This window comes from Carassius gibelio, chromosome B6 (genome assembly GCF_023724105.1).
Source record: "Carassius gibelio isolate Cgi1373 ecotype wild population from Czech Republic chromosome B6, carGib1.2-hapl.c, whole genome shotgun sequence".
NCBI lineage: Eukaryota > Metazoa > Chordata > Actinopteri > Cypriniformes > Cyprinidae > Carassius > Carassius gibelio.
In genome coordinates this window covers 28,671,251-28,693,444 of record NC_068401.1, presented here as the reverse complement: position 1 = coordinate 28,693,444, position 22,194 = coordinate 28,671,251, and the positions used below count along the sequence as shown (strand labels likewise).

The 22,194-nt window shown below is 38.9% G+C and overlaps 1 protein-coding gene across 5 annotated transcripts in view; it reads left to right on the top strand.

Annotated features, from left to right (window-relative positions):
* The window catches only part of LOC127960214 (E3 ubiquitin-protein ligase TRIM39), a 290,581-nt gene that overhangs the window by 13,770 nt on the left and 254,617 nt on the right, over positions 1-22,194 (top strand). The window contains exons 9-13 of one of the 5 annotated variants that reach the window (XM_052559818.1): positions 595-653; positions 6,837-6,894; positions 7,509-7,639; positions 8,193-8,282; positions 8,366-8,571. The exons of the other annotated variants lie outside the window; for them this stretch is intronic. Coding sequence (XP_052415778.1) covers positions 595-653; positions 6,837-6,894; positions 7,509-7,639; positions 8,193-8,264 — 320 coding nt within the window. The 3' untranslated portion in view covers positions 8,265-8,282; positions 8,366-8,571. Of the gene's footprint in view, positions 1-594; positions 654-6,836; positions 6,895-7,508; positions 7,640-8,192; positions 8,283-8,365; positions 8,572-22,194 lie in introns of those variants that run through there. 5 annotated transcript variants of the gene reach the window in all.

Here is a 22,194-nt window from a genome sequence, read left to right as displayed (position 1 = left end):
TTTGGCAAACTGATGACACAGAATTTTGAATCAAAATCAACAAAAGAGTATGCAAGTGCTATAACAAGTCTCAGCCTAATGCAGTACATGTAGCAAGGTTTTTTATTATATTATATTAAAACCTTGCTACATGTACTGCATTAGGCTGAGACTTGTTATACCACTTGCATACTCTTTTGTTGATTTTGATTGCTTCCATTGTCCTCATTAGTTATTGGATATTTATTGTAAGGCATATGGCCTATTAGTCTTTTTTTGCAATTTACTTGAGCCAAACCTAAGAAAGTAGACCAGAATTTTCCACGGCATTCCTTGACACACAGTTTGCGTAGCTGTAATTCATAGATGGGGATTAAGCTAATTGTGAATGCGTGTGCACAAGCGCCCTATTTACTAATGACTGTAATTCATTAACATACACGTTTAACTATTAGATCTGATGTTTACAAAGCGTTTGTGAATCCAGAGAATATTTTTCACAAAGGTCTGTTTTATGTGCAAATTACTCAGAATTTATGCAGGTTTCAGAATGAGGCCCGGTGTGTGTGTGTTTCTGCAGTTGACTGATCAGATTGTGCTCTGTGTTTCCCTCAGTGTCTCAGGCCATGGGCCCTCGTCCCAGCACCACAGGTGCATGCACAGGAACGGCTCAGGTGAGAGGAGTGCTTCAGTACAAACAGAGATCGTCTTAGTATCAGGAGATAAGAGGCTCTGTGTTACTTAATAATGGAGAAAGCATAACGGCTAACTCGGGTCACGTGAGCCTTAATAACTAATCACATTACAGCCTTGACGTCATTGAATATTAGTTGCCTCAAATGCCTCTTACTGTTACCATAAGAGTGAATGAGTATTTTGTAAGGTGAATCCCACCTGCCACAAAAAGTCAGTGACTTCTCTTATCAAACAATTTATTTTTACACTGTTAAAGAGTTGGATTCCCATGCTAAACATGGACAAAGTTTCAAAAATTAAGTTGTACGTTTGACGGACTTCCGGTTTGTCACAAGTTTCGGAAAGTTTTTTTCGAGTATGGGTTTATGTGACGTTAGATGGAGCGGAATTTCCTTATATGGGTCCTAAGGGCACTTCTCCCGGAAGAGCGCGCGCTCCCGTGGGGCAGAGCAGAGACATTCACTGATCAGAGCGAGAGACCGAAATGTCACAAAAGAAGTGTGTTTTTGGTTGCCAGGGCAAGACAACCCTGCACAGATTACCAAAAAAAAAAAAAAAAAACAGCATTAAGGAACCAGTGGATGGAGTTTATTTTTACAGAGCATCAACGGAGTTGTGCAAGTGTTTGTGTTTGTTCCCTGCATTTCAAAGATGCTTGTTTTACAAACAAGGCCCAGTTTGACGCCGGATTTGCACATCGTTTATTTCTTAAGGATGATGCAGTCCCAACGAAAAAGGGTCACGATTGTGTGTTGGAACCGTATGCAGTGAGTAAAACTGCTTCAAATATCTCTGTGTTGTTAACTTAGCTATCGGCGCGTAAGCACATCAAGTAAACAACATGGGATGTTGGCATCAAACTGCACTTTTTTTCATTTTCCAAAACCGCTAAGCAAATATATACAGTTTCAATACATACCACATAGAGACGTCCTGCTGTAGTTGTTGCTGATGCTGCTCGTGTTTTTCCGGAAAAAAACAGTACAGACTATTTTTCTCTTATAAATATAATAAAACTAAAGACTTTTTGGAGATATGAATGATGCAGTACTACTCTATAGGTACTCAAGATTAACAGGATATTGAGAGAAAATGAGCATTTCCCCCCCCTTAAATATAAACATATTGTTTAGTGGAAATCATTTTGATGATTAGCAGATAGGCTTTCGATTCATTAAGTAATAGCCGTTTCCTCTAAAAAGCTATATATTCAGCGTTGTGAAGCCTCTCCTCGATTGACATCCATCTAAAAAAAAAAAAAAAAAAAAGCAGACTCTGGTCTCCTTTCCCACGTACTACCAGACCGGAAATGTTAGCTTTAGCATTATGCTTTTTGGCTAATGGTTGCAGGCTTGCTTTCTATTGGCTTTGGTATAAATACACACCTGGAGTCTGCAACTCTCCTGGTTTCAGGAAACAATTCTACGTAAAATGCGCTGCACACATCTGCAGGGCCGTTTGAAGGAATTTGGGGGCCCCAAGCAAAATGGACATAGAGGGCCCCCCCCCCCACGCAAAGCCTACAGGAACCACAGCATAGCCATACAGTTTAAATTCACCCACACTTTATATAAATAAAAAAGGTTTACAGTGAAAATATTGCTTGAAAAAATAGTTTGGTGGGAATTCAATAGTGATTTGCACTGTTTTTTTTTTTTCTTCTAATAATATGACAGCACATACTTAGTTTAAACTCTGGGCTGTGCAGGATATCAGCTATAATTATAGAGCTTGTGGTACCTTGTGCTATATAGAGGAAACATCAGCACTGAGAAGTGATGCATCTGTTGATGTTGAGGATGAAGTTGATGGTGTTGCTGGGAAAATAATTGAAACAAAAATCTGAAATAACCTGTGAAGTACGTTTTACCATTTCACTGTTAGCATATTGAAATAGGTGACTATTACCAGCTCAGGGGTGCGTTAAATGAACAACTAAGTTTCATTTTTTAGAAAAAAAAAATATTTGTATTTTTTAAATGCATAGAATGCAATGCATACATCAAAAATAAACATTTAATTATTAATAACTGTTCCTCTGTCTGTACTTGTACGTTGAACAATGACAATCAAGTTGACAGATGAATTAAGTGCATTTAAGTGCCATTCAGGTGGGTTTTTAAATAAAGCATTCATGAGATGCACATTAAACACCAAACATTAATTTATCTTTTAATTATTGAAAATTAAGCAAACTTAACTTTTTGTTAAACAAAGGGGGTTTACTATTAAAAATAAAACATTGAAGAAATTGTGTGATTAAACCTTTTTTTTTTTTTTTGTAGTAGTCGGCTATGTACATTCTGCTGAACAATAGTAATACATCTCTGGCAAATACTTGTCTAAAACAGGACTTTTAGTTTGACGGGTTGACGTACCTTTACAGCTCTGTGTATGTGATGTGTTTTACTCAAATCAAACGGTCAAATGCTCATGAAGTGACTGTCAGAGAAGTTCTGTAGATGTTGTTCATGTGTTCACATCCTCATTTAGTGAGACATCAGACGCGAGACTGAAATCACCGTAGCGTCACGCGTGCTTCAGTGTGTTAATAAAGGAAGACGTGCTTCTGCTCCTTTCATTAACAGAGACACGCAGAACATGCAGGATTCATATTTAAACAGACTTTTCCTGCTTAATATTTACAGATATTAGTCCGTATCGTGGTTTGATGTAGGCGCAATGCCCTATTTTTAATTAATTAATTCAAAATTTGGCAAATTACGTGTCATTCTGCCTTAAACTGTAAATTCCGTTTTTATGACTGGATTCCGCGATTCTTGCAATGGAAACACACCACAACGTTCTCTTTACGTTTGCCTGGGCCCTCAAATCAAAACACTGCTGACTCCTTCGCCTGTCTGCTATTTCTGATCTGCGTTTTCCTTATCCCGCTAAAAAAAAAAAAAAAAACATATTACAGTAACCATATTCCTTCCGTTTGAAAAAAAAAGCAGAGATCACTTGACTTGGTTGGCTGGCTGCTGTCAGCGACTACTGAAAGGGGCCCCCTTGAGGGGGATCCCGATAACAGTGTCATTACACGTTACTGCATTGACGATCAAAGGGGCGCTCACACAGTGTCGTTGCATTTTATTCTTAACCAGTCGTTGTCTTGGGGCCCCAGGTCAGCTCGGGGTCCCAAGCAATTGCTTGGTTTGCCTGCCTTGTTGCGACGGGCCTGCACATCTGAATATTTGGGTTGAACTGTTCTAGAACAGTGTTGTTAATCAGAGGTGGGTAGTAACGAGTTACATTTACTTCGTTACATTTACTTGAGTACTTTTTCGGGCTAACTAATACTTTTCGGAGTATATTTAAAGATGGGTACTTTATACTCTTACTTGAGTAAATTTTTTTGGGAAAAATCTGTACTTTTACTTCGTTACTGTGGGCGACGCTCCTCTCGTTACTTTATCTTAATCCTATAAATGTTATAAATGCTTCAGTTTATTCCAAACGCGCCGTCTACTTTTCTCTGGGCAATGAGCGATGCCCATTCGCGAATGATTCATTCTTTTGAGTTAATTCTGTTCAAAGGCTTGATAAAACCAATTGGCAAACGAGTGAATTGGTTCATGAATCAGTTTGAATGAGTCGTACAGTTCTCTGCCGCACGCGCTGAGCGTCTGAAGCGGTTCACTCAGAGTTGTAACGTTTAAGAATATCAGCAGGGTTGAAAACGGGGCTATGGAACTGCACTGAATTGAAAGCAAATCTGCAAAGGCTATTATTTGCTTGCGATGGAGATCCTTATTAGATGAATGCGTGTGCTTTCTACTGTTTAACAGGTAATAACTTGGGCTACATTCGATTACAGTACACGATACCACTGTGACATTAGTTTGTTGTACGTGTGTGGCTTATAACGGAGGGGAGTCAAGTTGAATGCAGCTTCCAAAAGACAAAAAATAGCCGATTAAAATTTTATAAATTTTAATACAATCACACCGGTGCGAGTACGTTCAGCAAGTCATATCATCAGCTGCTAAATTCAGATCTGTGATCGCTTGCTGGCGCTGAGCCAGAGATAGACGCGTTTTACATCGCTGCGCATTATAACCAATCACACACGGTTCTGTTGAGCTTTTGAATGCAATGGCCAATCAGAGGTGTTCCGATGAGTCATCGCTGAAATGCCGGTGCTTCCTTCACTCGCTCACTGACTGAATACCTCTTTCTGGCGAATTCTCTCGTCAGAAACAACAAAGTGCAGATGTGTGTACGAATCTATAATTCAGATATTGATTTCACAGTGTTAACAGTTTCAGTGATTTTAATGGGAGTTTCTGAGAGTGATTGAAATCTAGACTGTCAGTGAAAATTATCTTAAATAATGTAAATGTTATTTGCTCTCTTTCTGAACAATGAAAGATTAGTAGCAATATTCATATCATATTAACTTTCAATGTTAAATTCACATTTAATATAAAGTCAGTCGTATTAAAAATATGTTATGGCATGACACCTATATTTGTTACTTAAGTAAACAGACACGGGTTTATAATAAATTACATAAATTGGAGTAAAGGCTGATGAAATATATACATTTATCCACACACACATACATTACATACATTTCATCTAAATAAAAATAGGCTCCGTATATATGACCCAATGTAACTAGTAACTAACCACTTGAGTAGATTTTCTATCCGATACTCTTTTACTCTTACTCAAGTAACTATTCAAGACTAGTACTTTTACTTTTACTTGAGTAAATATTTCTAGAAGTACTTTTACTTTTACTTGAGTAAAGTTTTTGGGTACTCTACCCACCTCTGTTGTTAATACAACTTAACCATTGATTACTAGTTGTGTCCTCTTTTGGAAGGCCTAACAAAGTAGTTCTGCTTTCACAATGAAACACACAGCGTCTCCATGACATAGTGTTGGCGGCAGCAACAATACTACAGCAATAATCAAATTGACTCCTTTCTTTGCATGAACATTTGGGTGGTGTTATGCAAAGATTTCTACACAGTGACATAGACGTGTGGAGCCAGGTTTAAAATGAGGCATTTTAGGAGGGCTTGGACGAGTCTTCATTTTATAAAGAATATCTCTTTGGATTTGAGACTTTAGTCTTTGCAACTTTAGGGATCTTATCTATGCACGAACAGCTTGTAACACCCCAAAGAGAAAGAAAAACTTGAAATTGCCTCATATGACGCCTTTAATTCTGGTTAGTTTTTAACAAGAGCTTATTTGTCAGAGTTAAATAAACAATAATTAAGTTATTTTTAACTAGAAATAAACTATATATCAAGAGCAGCATTTATTTATTTAAATTTTTTTCAGAAAGATACATTAGTAACCTTAACATTTTATTTTAAAGCAAAGCAAAAAAGTAGCCACAATTCTGAAAACCTATTAGAGCTCATAATTTGTTTAAAAATATAACATATTACACATGCTAATAGTGATAATGTTCATACTGATGTACTGATAATGAATAAATCAGTATAAATACAATTCTTATATGTTTGTTTGTTTTTTTAATTCATGTAAGCTATAGCTTCTGAACTTTAAATGAAACCATTCTCATTATTTTATGACATGAATTACTACTTTCTCCTTTTAAAAGCAAGGATCCAAAACAATAAATCTTATTATCATTAGACAAAACTTTGCTTCAAGAATGAGCCTCACAGCTGACGTGATCTAATCACTAGCACACCCTGAGCACATGTGAGTTATTGTATTCTTTTCGGTATAATTTTTCATATCGGGCTGATGCCGATATTTACAGTTAAAACCATTATCGGCTGATTCCGATATCGGTCCGATAATATCGCACAACCTATGTAGTAAGTCTCAACTGTCGGAATTTATTTTTGTCACAAAATATAACTTACCCAGCTCTTTTTATACAGCTGGATATATAGCTCTGCAACTTCAGTGTATGCATAAAGCAGTGTTTAATTCTATGTAGCAAATCTCAACTGCTTCATTATGTTGTTGCAAGATGTGATTTTGAAGAAGATATTAACATAAATATTACCATCATGATTTACTGTCAAGCTGCTCTGAAACAATGTGTAAGTGAAGAGGAGTTTTCAAAATTGTACTTGCTTTTTGCCCCAGACGTCACAAAATGACTGTTTGCTTGTGTATCTTGCTCAAAAAAAGGTGTTTCTTAATGTGTATGTATTTGTCAGCCTCTGACGGCGTCCATGTTGGCTGCCGTCCCTCCACAAGAACAGAAGCAGATGTTGGGTAAGTTTATCCTCTTGTTCCTGTTTTGCTTTTTTTCATGTATTAGAATGTGTCCCATTACAGTTTATTTTTTTCTGAGCAAAAAATAAGACATCACACGTTTTTAACGTGATTTACAGAAGACACCCACTGCCATTCATTGCAAGAATAGTTAATATATCATAATCTTGTCAGGCATATTTAGAATCATTAGATGTCATTAAAAGTCTCTATTTAAGGATCACAGTGCAGCACTAAAAATACTAATTATCATTGTAAGTATTTACCATCTTCATTATCATCATTTAAACCACTAGTTTCTACTCATTTGTCAGCTATGCTTTTTTAATCATTTAAAATATAATAAAGTTATGTAATAGTAACAATAATAATTATATAATAATTATATTTCAAGTACTTAACCATTTGAATTTTGAAATTAGAAATTGCACATTAAATCAAGTATACACACACACACACATACCAAAATGTAATTTTAGTCTCTCATTTTTGTTTTTGTGTATTTTTTGTTTTTAAAATGTCAGTTGCATATTTTAAATTGTATGTCAATTAGAAAAGTCCCAGTGGGAAAGAATTCCAGTGGGATATCTCATAAATCCTCTCTTCTGCGACAGGTGAGCGTCTGTTCCCGCTCATCCAGGACATGCATCCCAGTCTGGCTGGAAAGATCACCGGAATGCTTTTGGAGATGGACAACTCTGAGCTGCTGCACATGCTGGAGTCTACGGAGTCTCTGAGGTCAAAGGTCAGTCATCATGGGATGCTTGGTTTTGTTATTGGGTTTTCCTGATAGAGGTGATGTGATCTCACCACTTTTTAGTGATAATGAAATGTCATGAATGCGTTTTTACCTTTGTGTGACCTTATGGGCACTTTTGTCTCTTTCAGTTTAGTTTATTGATCATTTTGCTTGTGTTAATGTCAACTTCATACATTTTGGCACAGGTGTGTATTTTTATTGAAATTTAAATATTTCATCTTCATTTCCTTTAATAAATGAGTTTTACACTAGGTACAAAAATTGTTCCTTTCAGGACCTTAATATGAGGACAAAAAAATTCCTCATTGTAACCCATTTAATTAATAGTTAATTAGTTAATACTTCAACAATAATCTGCCAAGGGTCTTATTTTAAATGAGACCAAACATAAGTTTGTACTACCAAGCTTCAAATTGTCACGACAGTTCTTTGGACATGGACATTTTTGTCCTCTATGAACCTATGTGTATTTTTATTTTATTTTTATCGATGCACAGAGGTTAGTATTCTATATATAGAAATATACTTTATATTCCAGGTGGATGAAGCAGTAGCGGTCCTGAAGGCTCATCAGGCCAAAGTCCCCAGCACCAATGTGGGGAACGTCTAACACAAGATGAGAGGAGAAGTTAGAGGAGTTTGTCTTTCACACTTTTTGACTATTGAAGAAATACTTTTTTCTGATCTTTTAAATTTTTCTTCCTTTTTCAGAATGGTCATCTTTGGCCCTGTCTTCACCAAGAGGGATGCAGTAAAAAAAAAAAAAAACTTAATTCTGGGAAATTCCTAAACATTCATGTATTTTTATTGTTCTTGATGAATGCTCATTGTCAGTTGTGTTCTTGCAGTTGATAGCTGAACATTTGGAAAAGTAAATTGAATTACACTGCTTGAATAAATAAAACTTTAAACATTTATCAGGTAACACTTTATAATAACTTTCATTAATAAATCATTAACAAACATTATGTAATGCATAACAGATCATTAGTTCAAATATATTCACACATCTAGGAATGTGAAATAATGTTCGTGTTAATGTTTACTAATACATTTATTAAACATTACCTAATGATTAACATTTCATGTAAATTAAAATGCAAACAAATTTTATTAAACTTGCACATCTTGAAAATCTGCAAATGATTTTAACAGATGTTATACAATGATTAAAAGCTTGTGCTAATGCACAACACTTGCTGCTGTTGAGGTGTGATACGGGGATACAGGGATTATATTGCATTGTTTTGATAAATGTTTTTTTTTTTTTTTAAATATGTAATAATAATTTACAAAAAATGTAAATGCATGATTATATGAAATGATAGTTTTATGACATTTTTTAAGCATTTAAATGTACATTAAATAATGATCTGTTAATCTTTTGGTAATGTTTAATAAGTTAATTAGTTAAGATTTAACAAGCACATAATCTAATATTTCTAGATATGTGAATGATTAGTTAAACATTAGATAATGTTTGTTAAGGATTTATTAATGAAAATTATTATTAAGTGTTACCCCTTTGGACACAAAGCAGCCGCATTAATTTTTAAAAGTTCTTATTTTAAATGAGTTGCACATTAGTTTTTTAGAAAACATTGTTATAAGTTAAGTGTAATGAATGAAGATAAACCTGCATGATGAGAATGTTGACATGGTGTTGTCAAAGTAGAACACTTCCTTGCTTCTGCAAGCTTCACGGAGTGATTCAGACCGCTGTGGATCTCTGGGTTAATGTCCTGAAGGTAGAGATAGTGTGATTGAGATTAGATTAGATTAGATTAGATTAGATTAGATTAGATTAGATTAGATTAGATTAGATTCAACTTTATTGTCACTGCACATGTAGGTACAAGGCAACGAAATGCAGTTAGCATCTAACCAGAAGTGCAATAAGCAGTAAGTACAGAATAAAGGTCTATAATATGTACAATAACTATACAGGTAAGTATTATGGACATAATTTACAGATATTAAATACTATAAGCACGATATACAGATAGGTGTACTATGAACATACTATACAGATGGGCTATGTAAAAGTGTATGTACACTATAGGCAGAACTATAGTGTACATATAGAAAACTATAGATTGAGGAAGCTGAAACTCCTTTAATGTCTTCAGTCATAAGATGAAGTTGATCACATTTGGACACATGATCAAAGGAGAACTAGTTTTTAGATGTCTAGCATTTTATTTATTTATTTTTTCTTTTTCTTTTTGACTTTTGATGACTTTGAACTGAAATGCATTCCTCTTTTAAGGTTGTTAGATACACGTTTAATATGAATGAGCTGGCAAAATAAAATGTAAAAACTTGCTTAGGATGAAGTTAATTTATCAACTTTTGCATTGGTAGCATTGCATTTAAACATTGTGGAGTCCTGTTCCTAAATAGTTATTATTGGCAGGACATGAATGTATTTGTTAACAAAAGATGGAAACTCTTATGACTGGTACTGAATGCCTTACAGGATAATTATATGTTTCCACTTGAATTATTTATTTATTTATTTATTTATTTATGTGAAGGAACATTGCCATCCTTGAAATCATTAAAATAACAGCAGAATTAAAATACTGTATCGAAAAAGTGTAACTGTGGCATCCGATAAAGCTAATGTGAGCATATTGCAGGAGGGCTGCCAAAATTAAAATTAATATTTTTTTTTATCATTTCATTATGTAGGATAACTTTGTGGTATTGGGAAAAGATGAGGTACATTTAAAACAAACACATATAATAAATAAATACAAAAAACAAGGTAAGTGTTGGAATATGGGTTCAGTTTTTTAGCGCATTGATCAACTACATTCAGTCAGATATTAAAGACTTCATATCTGTATCTTCACACATCATATTTGGTGTAAAATTCTTAAATTCTAAAAATTCTTAACATGGCCTTCAATTTTCATTCTTATGACGTCATAAAATCAAGAATATAAATAGATTCGAGAAGCTGTCATTGAGAAGCCAGAGTGGAATATGACTGTCATCAAAGGTGCAGTACAAAAATAAAGTGAAAATTTAATTGAAAAATGAAATGTGTGTGTGTATATATAACTGCGTGCTCGATTCTGGAATCCATGATGATGTTAAACTTCGTTTTGTTGTACTTTTCAGTCAAATCTGCTGAAAAACAATAAAGTCACATGTGAATTTAAGCATAGAATCTAGCATTTAAAATAAAAATTTAATTAATTAAATTTACCTTTATTCATTTAGCAGATGCTTTTATCCAAAGTGACTTACAAATGAGGCCAACAGAAACAATCAAAATAAAAGAGAAATAATATTCTGCTCTATTTGTCTTTCTCATACATTTAAAGCAAATTTAGTTAAATGTCATATTTCAAACAGCCCCCCTATTCAGAAACAATATATAAAATATAAAGAGGTATGTTATATAAAGTTGCATGGCCAGTTGTATAAGGTCTATATTTAGAAAAACCTTTGTAGGAAACCATGTAAATAAAGTTAGATTGTGTTTTCAGGATAGTACTTTTTACCAGGCTGATGCCTATGAATGCCACTTTTAGCTAGCTTAGCACAGATCATTGAATCTGATTAGACCATTAGCATCTCGCTCAAAAATGACCAAAATGAGTTCAAACTTGACTCTTCTGTAGTTGCATCGTGTACACCGTGTAGACCGATGGAAAATAAAAAAAAGTTGTGATTTTCTTGGCCCAGATTGCTAGGAACTATACTTTCATTACAGCGTAATAATCAGGAAACTTTACTTATTGGAAGCTACCTAGCCGGATCAGCCTCCTCTTTTAGATAGAATAAATCCTTTTGTGGGAGACTTTGAGCTTTGTAACTATGCAGATCTTATACATGCACAAATAGTTACAAAACACACTAAAGAAAGTAGTAAAAGTTTGTATTTTTAATAGTTTAATTGTTTTACTGCTATTTAGGAGAACTCTTAGTGCTAAGATAAAATGTTTTGTGAATATGGGCCCAGATCCAGAAGTAAATAAATGGAAATCCTAGTCAAAGCCTTAATAAGATGAGATGATAATGACCTCTGGGGTGAACTGGAAGGACTGCAAATAGGGACAGCATAATAGTTAATCAGGTACAGAGCAACAACATTAATTAATGTCTATTACTGCATAAATAATTTTAATCACCTGTAGTTGTACTTAATTCTGAAACTGTTTTTCAGTAAGACATTCTACCCTCATCATCATGTGGCTTCACCTTGTTTTTGCTGTACTCTCTGTGTCCACTAGGGGTCTGTAAACACCAGTTTCATTTCTGTGTTCATGCATCACTATTGCTGCGTTTCCACCGAAATTACCCGGAACATTTTTACCAGGAACTTTTTTTCCCAGGAACTTTTTTCCCCCCAGACCTGTTGCTTTCTGCGTTTCCACCGCGGTGTAAAGTACCGGGAAGATTAGGCAAATGACTGGTGACGTAGGTCCGCGTGCGTTTCTCAATACGAAGTACCTCTGATAAAAAAAAAGTTCGCTGATTTTGGACGTGCATCATCGGTAGTTAGTTCAGACTTTGTGCATTCGACTGGGGAGTGTGATGTCCACGACGATGCAAGTCCGGTAAATCTATAAACAGCAGCATACTTGATAACTTCAGTCATCTCGTCTTGGCTACTGCAATTTTCCTTACTGTAGCCTATATTTACAATAAAACGAAGTATGATATCAAATACCACTGACTCCTTTGGTTTTCATTTAAGCATAATAACAGCTGCAGAAATGTACTTAGTTCAGGGATATGTGTATATGCAGCCATTACAATGAAACTAAATATTATATAAACTTTTTTATTTTCATTTTAACTTATAGATAAATTGAATACAGACCAAAGAAAACCTGTTAGATTTACTCCGCAGCTGAATTATATTTTATGTTTGACCACTAAAGAGACATCAGAGCCAGCGGCACATATCAGAAGGTCTATCCGAGGTGAGGCTGCTTTTCGGCGGATAGATGATCACTGATCTCCCGCTGATTGCATGGAGCTCACCGTCTCAGAGATTGGCGAAACACATTTTTAAATAGGCTCTGTCTTTATAAATAAACAACAGATTTGAGTTTTAAACAACTACATTCTCGCCTGAAATACTTTTAAAATTACATTTCATGACACAATAACAGTAATATTTTGAAAATGTTGATCCGAATAAATGGTGGTTGAACTCAACCAATGCTGCGTGAACTCAATCAATCAGAATGTTTAGCGCCAAAGTCCCGCCCCCGAAAGCTCCGGAACTTTAAAAAAGTACCAACTCGCCAGCAGGGACTTTCTGAGGGGCATTTATTTACCCGGAACTTTATTTAGTCTGGTTCCTGCGGTGGAAACACACCAAGTACCAGGCCTAAGTCCCTAGTTTCTGGGTAAAGTTCCTGCGGTGGAAACGCGGCTTATGTTGACATCTGTGCTGTGAACTGAGCTCATATGACCCTTTTTTAATGACCATTCGTGGGTTTATTGTGCTTTGATACTTTAATATTGAGTGTTCAAAGCACTATGCATTATTTCTAATAAAGTAATTTAATGCAAGCCCTGGCCCTCTCCAGTGTTGTGTGTAATTAGTTTTGTGTAATTTAATTACTTTTCCCTTTATAAAAGAAATACTTTTTCTGAATTACAGCTACTTCTTTTTTAATTGAACTTAATATTGTGTAAAGACTGTAGAACATGAATTTACAATGCAATAGTGGATTTAACATTATAAATGTAAAGCATAACATTAAAATGCATTCTTTTTATGTACCATCTCACTTTAAATACTTTGGTAAGTTAATAAGAATATATAAAAGTATTAAATGAATTGTCTATCCTTGTATCATTAACATGTCGAGGTTGATATAGGATTTACAAAGTAATTAGTAATAAGTAATTCAATATTTTTGGAGAGAGTAATTTGTACAGTAATCTAATTGTACTGTTGAAGATGTAATTAATAATTAATTACTTTTTTAGAGTAACTAGAGTGTCACGGAGACGAACCCCGTGATTCCCGCTACTGGCCAGAAGAGGGCTCCATCTCCTGAATATTGACTCTCACACTCACTTATACTGATTCGCACTACACTACCCATCATCATCATCACCATCATCATCGCCGTGCCTCGGACTCTGATCAACACACAGGTGCAGCTCATTGGTACGGGTATATAAGCTGCACAACTCCATCAGTCAAACGCAAAGTCTTGTTTTGCTCCGGCTGACATTTCCAAGCGTTAATTCCCGTGTTTGATTTCCTGTTTACCAGTTCTGTTTGTTTACCGCCTCTTGAACCATTGCTGCCTGCCTCTTGACCTTGGATTGTTTATTGGACTCTGAATATTGCCTACTACCCCGATCTTTTGCCTGTGTTTGACGACGATTCTGGTTATCTCTACTATTGTGTTTGCTGGTACTGATCCCTGCCTGTACGACCACGAGTTATTCAATAAAGCCTGCAAAATGGATTCCCCGTCTGGTGATGATATTTTACAGAATACTTCGCCACAACCGAATCCAGCGGCTTACCATCATCTGTGTGCTACTATGGCAGCCCAGGCAAGTCAAGTCGCTGCTAACCAGCATCAATTGAATCGTTTGACTTCAATCACTGAGGAACTGGTAAAGGCTGTTCGAAACCTCCACAGCACTGCCGTGACGTCACCCCCACCTGCAACGGTCGCCATTTCCCACGCGGCAGGAACGCCAGCACACGTTAATCCACGACTGGCTTACCCGGAGAAATTTGACGGGGACTCTACCAAGTGTAAGGGCTTCCTACTACAGTGCTCGCTGTTCGTTGAACAACAACCCACCCTTTACACCACTGATGCTGGTAAGATCGCCTTCGTTTGCTCATTATCAACGGGAAGAGCTTTGGAATGGATAACGGCTGTATGGCGCAAGGAGGGAACGGCGTTCACCACTTTCACTGACTTTCTGGTGCGATTCCGTGAGGTGTTTGATCACCCCCGAGAGGGGAAAGGAGCGGGTGAGCGTCCTCTTGAGTTGTCGCAGGGAGGATTAACAGCAGCGGAGTATGCCTTGAACTTTCGTACACTGGCTGCTCAGACGTCATGGGTGAGTGACACGCTGAAGGTATTGTTTCGCAAGGGGCTTAATCACGAACTGCAAACCGAACTCGCTTGCCGTGATGAGGGGAGAACTCTGAGTGACCTAATTTCACTAACCATAACCATTGATAACCTGCAACGCTCTCGCCGTGTCAGTGATCAATGCCTCTTCCCCGCTGCGGCAACACGATCCGCAGAAACTACAGAACCCATGAAGGTCAACTCCTATCAACAGACGGATGAGGAACGTCACCGCCGCAGGTCTAACCGACTCTGTCTTTAATGTGGCGCTCCGGGACATCAACGAATTACTTGCCCATCACGCCGCTCTTCTTATACTCCGAAATCGGTGAGTGCACCTTTTAACTGTGTTTCAGTCCCTCTGGAAATCAAGACCAACAACGTTCGAGTGGCTACCACTGCTCTACTTGACTCAGGAGCAGCTGGGAACTTTATCTCTGAGGAATTTGCCAGAAGGAATAACATTTCTCTAATTTCATGCACTGATTCTCTGTCTGTAGCCACAATAGATGGACGACCTTTGGGGTCTGGATTGATTACTCACGGCACTCAAGATCTACAAATGTTAACCGGTCTGTTGCACCAAGAAACTATTCAATTCTACGTGCTCCCTGTTTCTAACACCCCTGTTATTTTGGGCTTGCCCTGACTCAGACTGTATGATCCTCAGGTGTCGTGGAGAGAGGGACAAATTCTTAGATGGAGCACCCAGTGTCAGAAATCATGCCTCTCGACCATCTCTCCCATGACTGTGCAAGTTGTCACGTTAGACTCGGAGTTCACCAGCATTCCCAATCTGCCCAAGGAGTATCACGATCTTGCCACCGCCTTCAGCAAGGTACAAGCAAACACATTACCACCACACCGCAGTCATGATTGTGCCATTGATCTAATTCCAGGCTCATCACCACCCCGGGGTCGAGTATTTCCATTATCATTACCTGAGTCAGAAGCTATGGCCAAGTACATCGAGGAGGAGTTGGAGAAGGGGTTCATACGTCCATCCACCTCTCCTGCTTCAGCTGGCTTCTTCTTTGTCCGTAAGAAGGATGGAGGTTTGCGCCCTTGCATCGATTATCGTGGACTCAACGAGATAACAGTAAAGTTTCGCTATCAACTGCCACTGGTGCCCTCTCCATTAGAACAGCTACGAACTGCACAATACTACACCAAATTGGATTTGCGCTGCGCATACAACCTCATCCGCATTAGGGAGGGGGACGAGTGGAAGACAGCTTTCTCAACCACCAATGGACACTACGAATACCGGGTGATGCAGTTCGGACTGGCCAATAGTCCTTCGGTTTTCCAATCCTTTGTCAATGACATCTTCAGAGACATGCTAAATAGAACTGTTATCATATACATTGACGATATCTTGATCTATTCAGATACCCTGGAGGAACATATCCAACATGTGAGAGCCGTGCTGCAACGACTCATTGAACACCAACTCTATGCTAAGGCGGAGAAGTGTGAATTCCATACCACCTCCACCACCTTCCTGGGGTACGTCATCAGCCCAGAGGGGGTCGCCATGGATGAGAGCAAAGTCAATGCCGTTCTCAAGTGGTCAGTACCGAAAACACTAAAGGAGCTCCAACGCTTTCTGGGGTTTGCTAACTTCTACCGCTGTTTCATCAGGAACTTCAGCTCTGTGGTCAGTCCCCTCACGTCAATGGTCAAGAAAGGAACCCATCGGCTACACTGGGCTGAAGCTGCTCTTCAAGCATTCAAGGAACTAAAGAGACGGTTTGTGACCGCACCCATACTCCACCATCCTGACCCATCTCTTCAGTTTCTCGTCGAAGTGGACGCCTCCAACACTGGTATCGGGGCTATTCTCTCGCAACGTCAGAGTTCTACCACTAAACTCCACCTATGTGCCTTTTACTCCCGCAAACTCAATGCTGCTGAACGTAACTACGACGTAGGAGACCGTGAACTCCTCGCTATGAAGGCGGCCTTCGAGGAGTGGAGACACTGGCTGGAGGGGGCCAACTTTCCTTTCACCGTACTAACCGATCATAAGAACCTTGAGTATTTGCGCTCAGCCAAGCGCCTCAATCCACGGCAGGCCAGATGGTCACTGTTCTTCTCCCGATTTGACTTCTCAGTTACCTACCGTCCAGGCTCCAAGAACACAAAGGCAGATGCGCTATCCTGTATTCACGAAGATGAACAGATCCCCTCCGAACCTGAATCTATACTCCCTTTCAAGGTAATCATTGCACCAGTACAATGGGACATCATGACACTTATCCAACAACACAACTCTCAACATGCACCTCCAACAACTTGTCCTCCTGATAAGGTTTACGTACCACCCACCCTACGCGATCAAATACTCAACCACACGCACTGTTTGCCCGCATCCGGTCATCCAGGTATCACGGCCACCATTCATCTGCTTCAGAACCGGTTCTGGTGGGAATCATTACCCAAGGACACCATAGCCTTCATCCAACAATGCCAAACCTGTAATGCGCACAAGACTCCCCGCCAATTGCCAGCCGGATTACTCCAACCACTCCCTATCCCACAACGACCTTGGTCCCACCTGGCAATAGACTTTATCACTGATCTACCTGTCTCTCAGGGTAACACTGTTGTTCTGACTGTGATTGATCGATTCTCCAAAGCCTGTCGCCTTATTCCTCTACCCAAACTGCCTACTGCTCTACAGACTGCCGAACTACTCTGCAACTGGGTCTTCCGTCTCTACGGACTACCGGAGGATATCGTCTCCGATAGAGGCCCTCAATTCACATCTCGTCTCTGGAAAGCCTTCTTCCAAGCCCTCGATATAAACATAAGCCTGACCTCCGGTTACCACCCTCAATCCAACGGTCAGGTCGAAAGACTCAATCAGGAACTCACCCGGTTCCTGAGATCATACTGTAGTTCCAACCAAGAAGATTGGGCACGGTACCTCCTTTGGGCTGAGTACGCACAGAACTCCCTGGTCAAGCCAGCTACTGGTATAACTCCCTTTAAGTGCATCCTAGGCTATCAACCTCCCATGTTTCCCTGGTCCGGGGAACCCACCGATGTACCCGCCGTCACGGACTGGTTGCAACGCAGTGAGGAGACTTGGAATCAAGCTCACGTACACCTTCAATGAGCCATCCGTCATCAAAAGGAACATGCTGACCACCGTCGGCGTCCTGGGCCTGTATACCAACCCGGACAATGGGTGTGGCTCTCTACCCGAGATCTCCGTCTCCGACTACCCTGCAAGAAGTTGAGTCCAAGGTACGTGGGTCCATTCAAGATTACAAATCAGATCACTCCTGTTTCATTCCGTCTTGCATTACCTGACACCTGTCGCATCTCTCCCACCTTTCATGTATCTCTGCTCAAGCCCACTGTGGCCCCTGGAGAGGAGGGAGAGGGGAGGTCCCGTGAGCAGAGACCCCAGCCCGTCCAGATTGAGACTGAGGAAACTTACCAGGTGCGAGATCTTCTTAACTCCAGGCGTCGTGGATGCATTCTGCAGTATCTGGTCGACTGGGAGGGGTACGGTCCGGAGGAACAATCCTGGGTCAATGCTGACAACATACTAGACCCCAACCTCATCACTGAGTTCCATCGGTTACATCCGGAGAGACCGGCCCCTCGACCACGCGGTAGACCCCGGCTGACAGTTGCTCCGGCTGACATTTCCAAGCGTTAATTCCCGTGTTTGATTTCCTGTTTACCAGTTCTGTTTGTTTACCGCCTCTTGAACCATTGCTGCCTGCCTCTTGACCTTGGATTGTTTATTTTACTCTGAATATTGCCTACTACCCCGATCTTTTGCCTGTGTTTGACGACGATTCTGGTTATCTCTACTATTGTGTTTGCTGGTACTGATCCCTGCCTGTACGACCACGAGTTATTCAATAAAGCCTGCTAAATGGATTCCCCGTCTGGTGATGATATGTTACATAGAGTAACCCAACACTGGCCCTCTCATGGCTGCTCAGTGATATTATTTGTAAAGTAAAGGTCACTACGATTACTGTAGGATATATGTAGCAGGGCATTCAGTAACTCTTGAAAAGACAAAAATAAAGTGTCAGTGTATTTCATTAGATTTTAACTTTTTTTTTTTTATTGTATATTTCCTCACGTTTTACCACTGATTTTTAGTTACAGTCGATATGCATGGGCTACTGGTGTTGAGAGTTTCCCCTCTCCTCTTCTCACAGCCACCACGCCAATTTAAGTTGCATTTAAAAGATTGTGAGCTAGACTTGAGCTGAAAGAGGGGGGTTTCTGTACATTACATTTTACTGACGCTTTTATCCAAAGCAACTCACAATTGCTATATGTGTCAGAGGTCGCACGCCTCTGGAGCAAACAAGGGTTAAGTGTCTTGCTCAGCGACACATTGTCTCACAGTGGATTCGAACCTGGGTCTCTCACACCAAAGACATGTGTCTTATCCACTGCGCCGCACGAACTTTTTCCTCCAGTGAATTTTATTTTATATAGTGAATGTGCAGTAATAGCAGTTCTTTCAGCATTAATCGTGTCAATAAATAGTGTTTTATATAGGTATTGTGTATTGATTTTTATATTTATCATCGTGTATTTTATATATTGTGTGCGTGTTTGAAAGCGGTTAACAACAACGACAGCAACATGGTGTAGTGCTTTGTACCTGACTGAAATCACCGCTCAGTAGTCAACACATGTCGTTGCCATTACACAAATATTCAGTAAATGGACAAAACGGTATGACTAGGCTAAAAATTGATTTGACAGTGGCATCATAAAATGCTTGATATGACTCATACCGTATGAAGGCTACAGTAGCCTAGCTAAAGTGGACGATAATGCTAACTAACCTTACCAACCTCCCTGCAAAACTCACCAAAACTTTGTAGTGAAGTGAAAGTGAAAGTGAAGTGACATTCAGCCAAGTATGGTGACCCATACTCAGAATTTGTGCTCTGCATTTAACCCATCCGAAATGCACACACACAGAGCAGTGAACACACACACACACTGTGAGCACACACCCGGAGCAGTGGGCAGCCATTTATGCTGCGGCGCCCGGGGAGCAGTTGGGGGTTCGATGCCTTGCTCAAGGACACCTCAGTCGTGGTATTGAAGGTGGAGAGAAAGCTGTTCATGCACTATCCCCACCCACAATTCCGTCCGGCCCGAGACTAGAACTCACAACCCTTCGATTGGGAGTCCGACTCTCTAACCATTAGGCCACGACTTCCCCCACACGGGGGAAGGTCTTGGTCTTGACCCTCATGCTGGCACTTACAAAACCCACAAGCTGACCCTCGGACATGCTACACTCAACTACCGTTACATGACCCTATCTAAAGTGGTTTTCACCCATTTGAACACTTGTTTTCCTCCTTGAAAAAAGCCATCATGACAGCCAAGGAGCACACGATTGCTCTGATAAGTCTACCGTGCAAAAAACGCAACACATGTTTTTATTATTATTTTTTATTAATGATCTTCAGTCTTCACGGACCTTCGCGGGGTTTAACCAGACGGTTCCACGAGTTCCACCAATCAGATGCATCACTGTGGGATTGTGGGATTGTTCAGGATTGTGTGTAATGAAGTACTTATCCAAGACGTCGTGAATAAAAGGCATTTATATCAAAACAAGGTTAGTGCCTCATGAACTTTTGGCGTTTATATAAACATATACTATCGCTTAGTACAGCCGTAGCTGGTTTTAAGTCTACCATGTATGGTTACGTTTTTATGGCTTATTTCCCAAATGTCAATGCAGAAATTGCATTGAATTTTTACTTCCGGCACCAGCTGTGGGCGGGACTGTGATGCTCTATTGGCGCCGACATGTTTCATGACCCTTTAATGCAAGTGCCCGCACGGCAATAATGCTTGCAGGCTTGACACACATATATTTAATATATTTGAAAAAAGCAACACAATCTGAGATGAACTGTTTAATGAATATTTTCTATGATGCTCAAATTGCGTTAAACATATTTTAGGTCTCCATATATTGCAGTCTCCATCACGTTTCATGTTTCTATGGCAACCAGTGAGGGACACTCCGACCGCCAAACCGAGCTGTACATTTTCTCTCATTTTCATAATAATATAAATGAACCGTTTAATCTTAAAGTTTTATTGGTCAGATTCAGACTTGACGCAGAGCAGAGAGCACAGAGATGATAGAAAATAAATAACGTCAGTTGCGTTATTATAGTTCAAAAGGGCAAACAGTCGAAGTTATTATGTGAGTTAACTCGAGTCAGCTCTTTAAGCTGAAATAATTAACGTTAGTGGATTAAGCTTGGACTTGGAATAACGAGAGGAATAACATGGATAGCTTTCTTGTCGGAGCATTGTAATGCATCACAGGCAGTCAGGTACAAGGAAGAGAGACTACGGCTCCTTAAATTAGGTAAGACAAAAAGCTGTATTTTTTTGCAACAGGTTTATTGACTTGTAATAGCAATTTAAGGTGGAATATGTGACAATCAGGTCTTCCCGGCGGGTTCGGGTCCAGCTTTCAAATAATAGACGGGTTCGGGCCCTTTAAAAAAAAAAAAGTTTATGTAAAGCTGTGCATGTGACCACTACTTCCACAATATGTTGTTCAGCAAACACTAGTCACAGTCACACAGAGCAGTGAAGATGGCAAGTGTTGTGAAATACAGTTTTCTGTTGATCAGTATCTGTTTAAGAAGTGCTTCGTGGGCAGACTCAATGTTGCAAGGTATGGATATGTATATGCATATTTTGCATATACTTTATTATAACTTTATATACTTTAATAATTTATTTGTATAATAATTTGTATTGTATTGTATTGTATTTGTCTGTACATTTTGCTACACAAATTATTTCAGATGCAAAATAGTCTGAAAATTCATCAGTGTATTTAAGTGTTGAAGATCTCATTAGTTGTTTTACTCAAACACAGTTACATCTTTAATTGGATCTGTTGGGAATGAGATCATCATCCAGTGTGCTGCTAAAACCCCTCAAGATGGAGTGTACCTGTACAAACAAGCAGGAGCAAGTCAAAATAAGCACGAAGTCTTCTTCTATTACAAAGATGGAACTTTAACACCTAAATCACAATGGTGTCGGGACAACGTCAAAGTAAATGGAATGTTTCCCAACTTTAATATCACCATATTGAATCTAAACGCTACAGACATTGGGTTTTACTGGTGTGAATTTAATTTGGAAGACACAATATCAGTCGGCACAGTCACATGGTTATGGATAGGTAAGTGTGTCTTACACTTCATGTAAATACATTTATTATCAAACATGATGAGTTTATCGTTGTCTATATGAATTTAAAACATGTAGTTGTGTATTTATTATGTAAACTATGTTAATGGGAAGCATCTATTCAGATACCGAGATTGAGAAGTACAGTCCTTTTTAATTAATATTGAATGAAAAAAAGCATAGATGTTAGCTCTAATTATCTGGCCTTTGTTTTCTATTCCA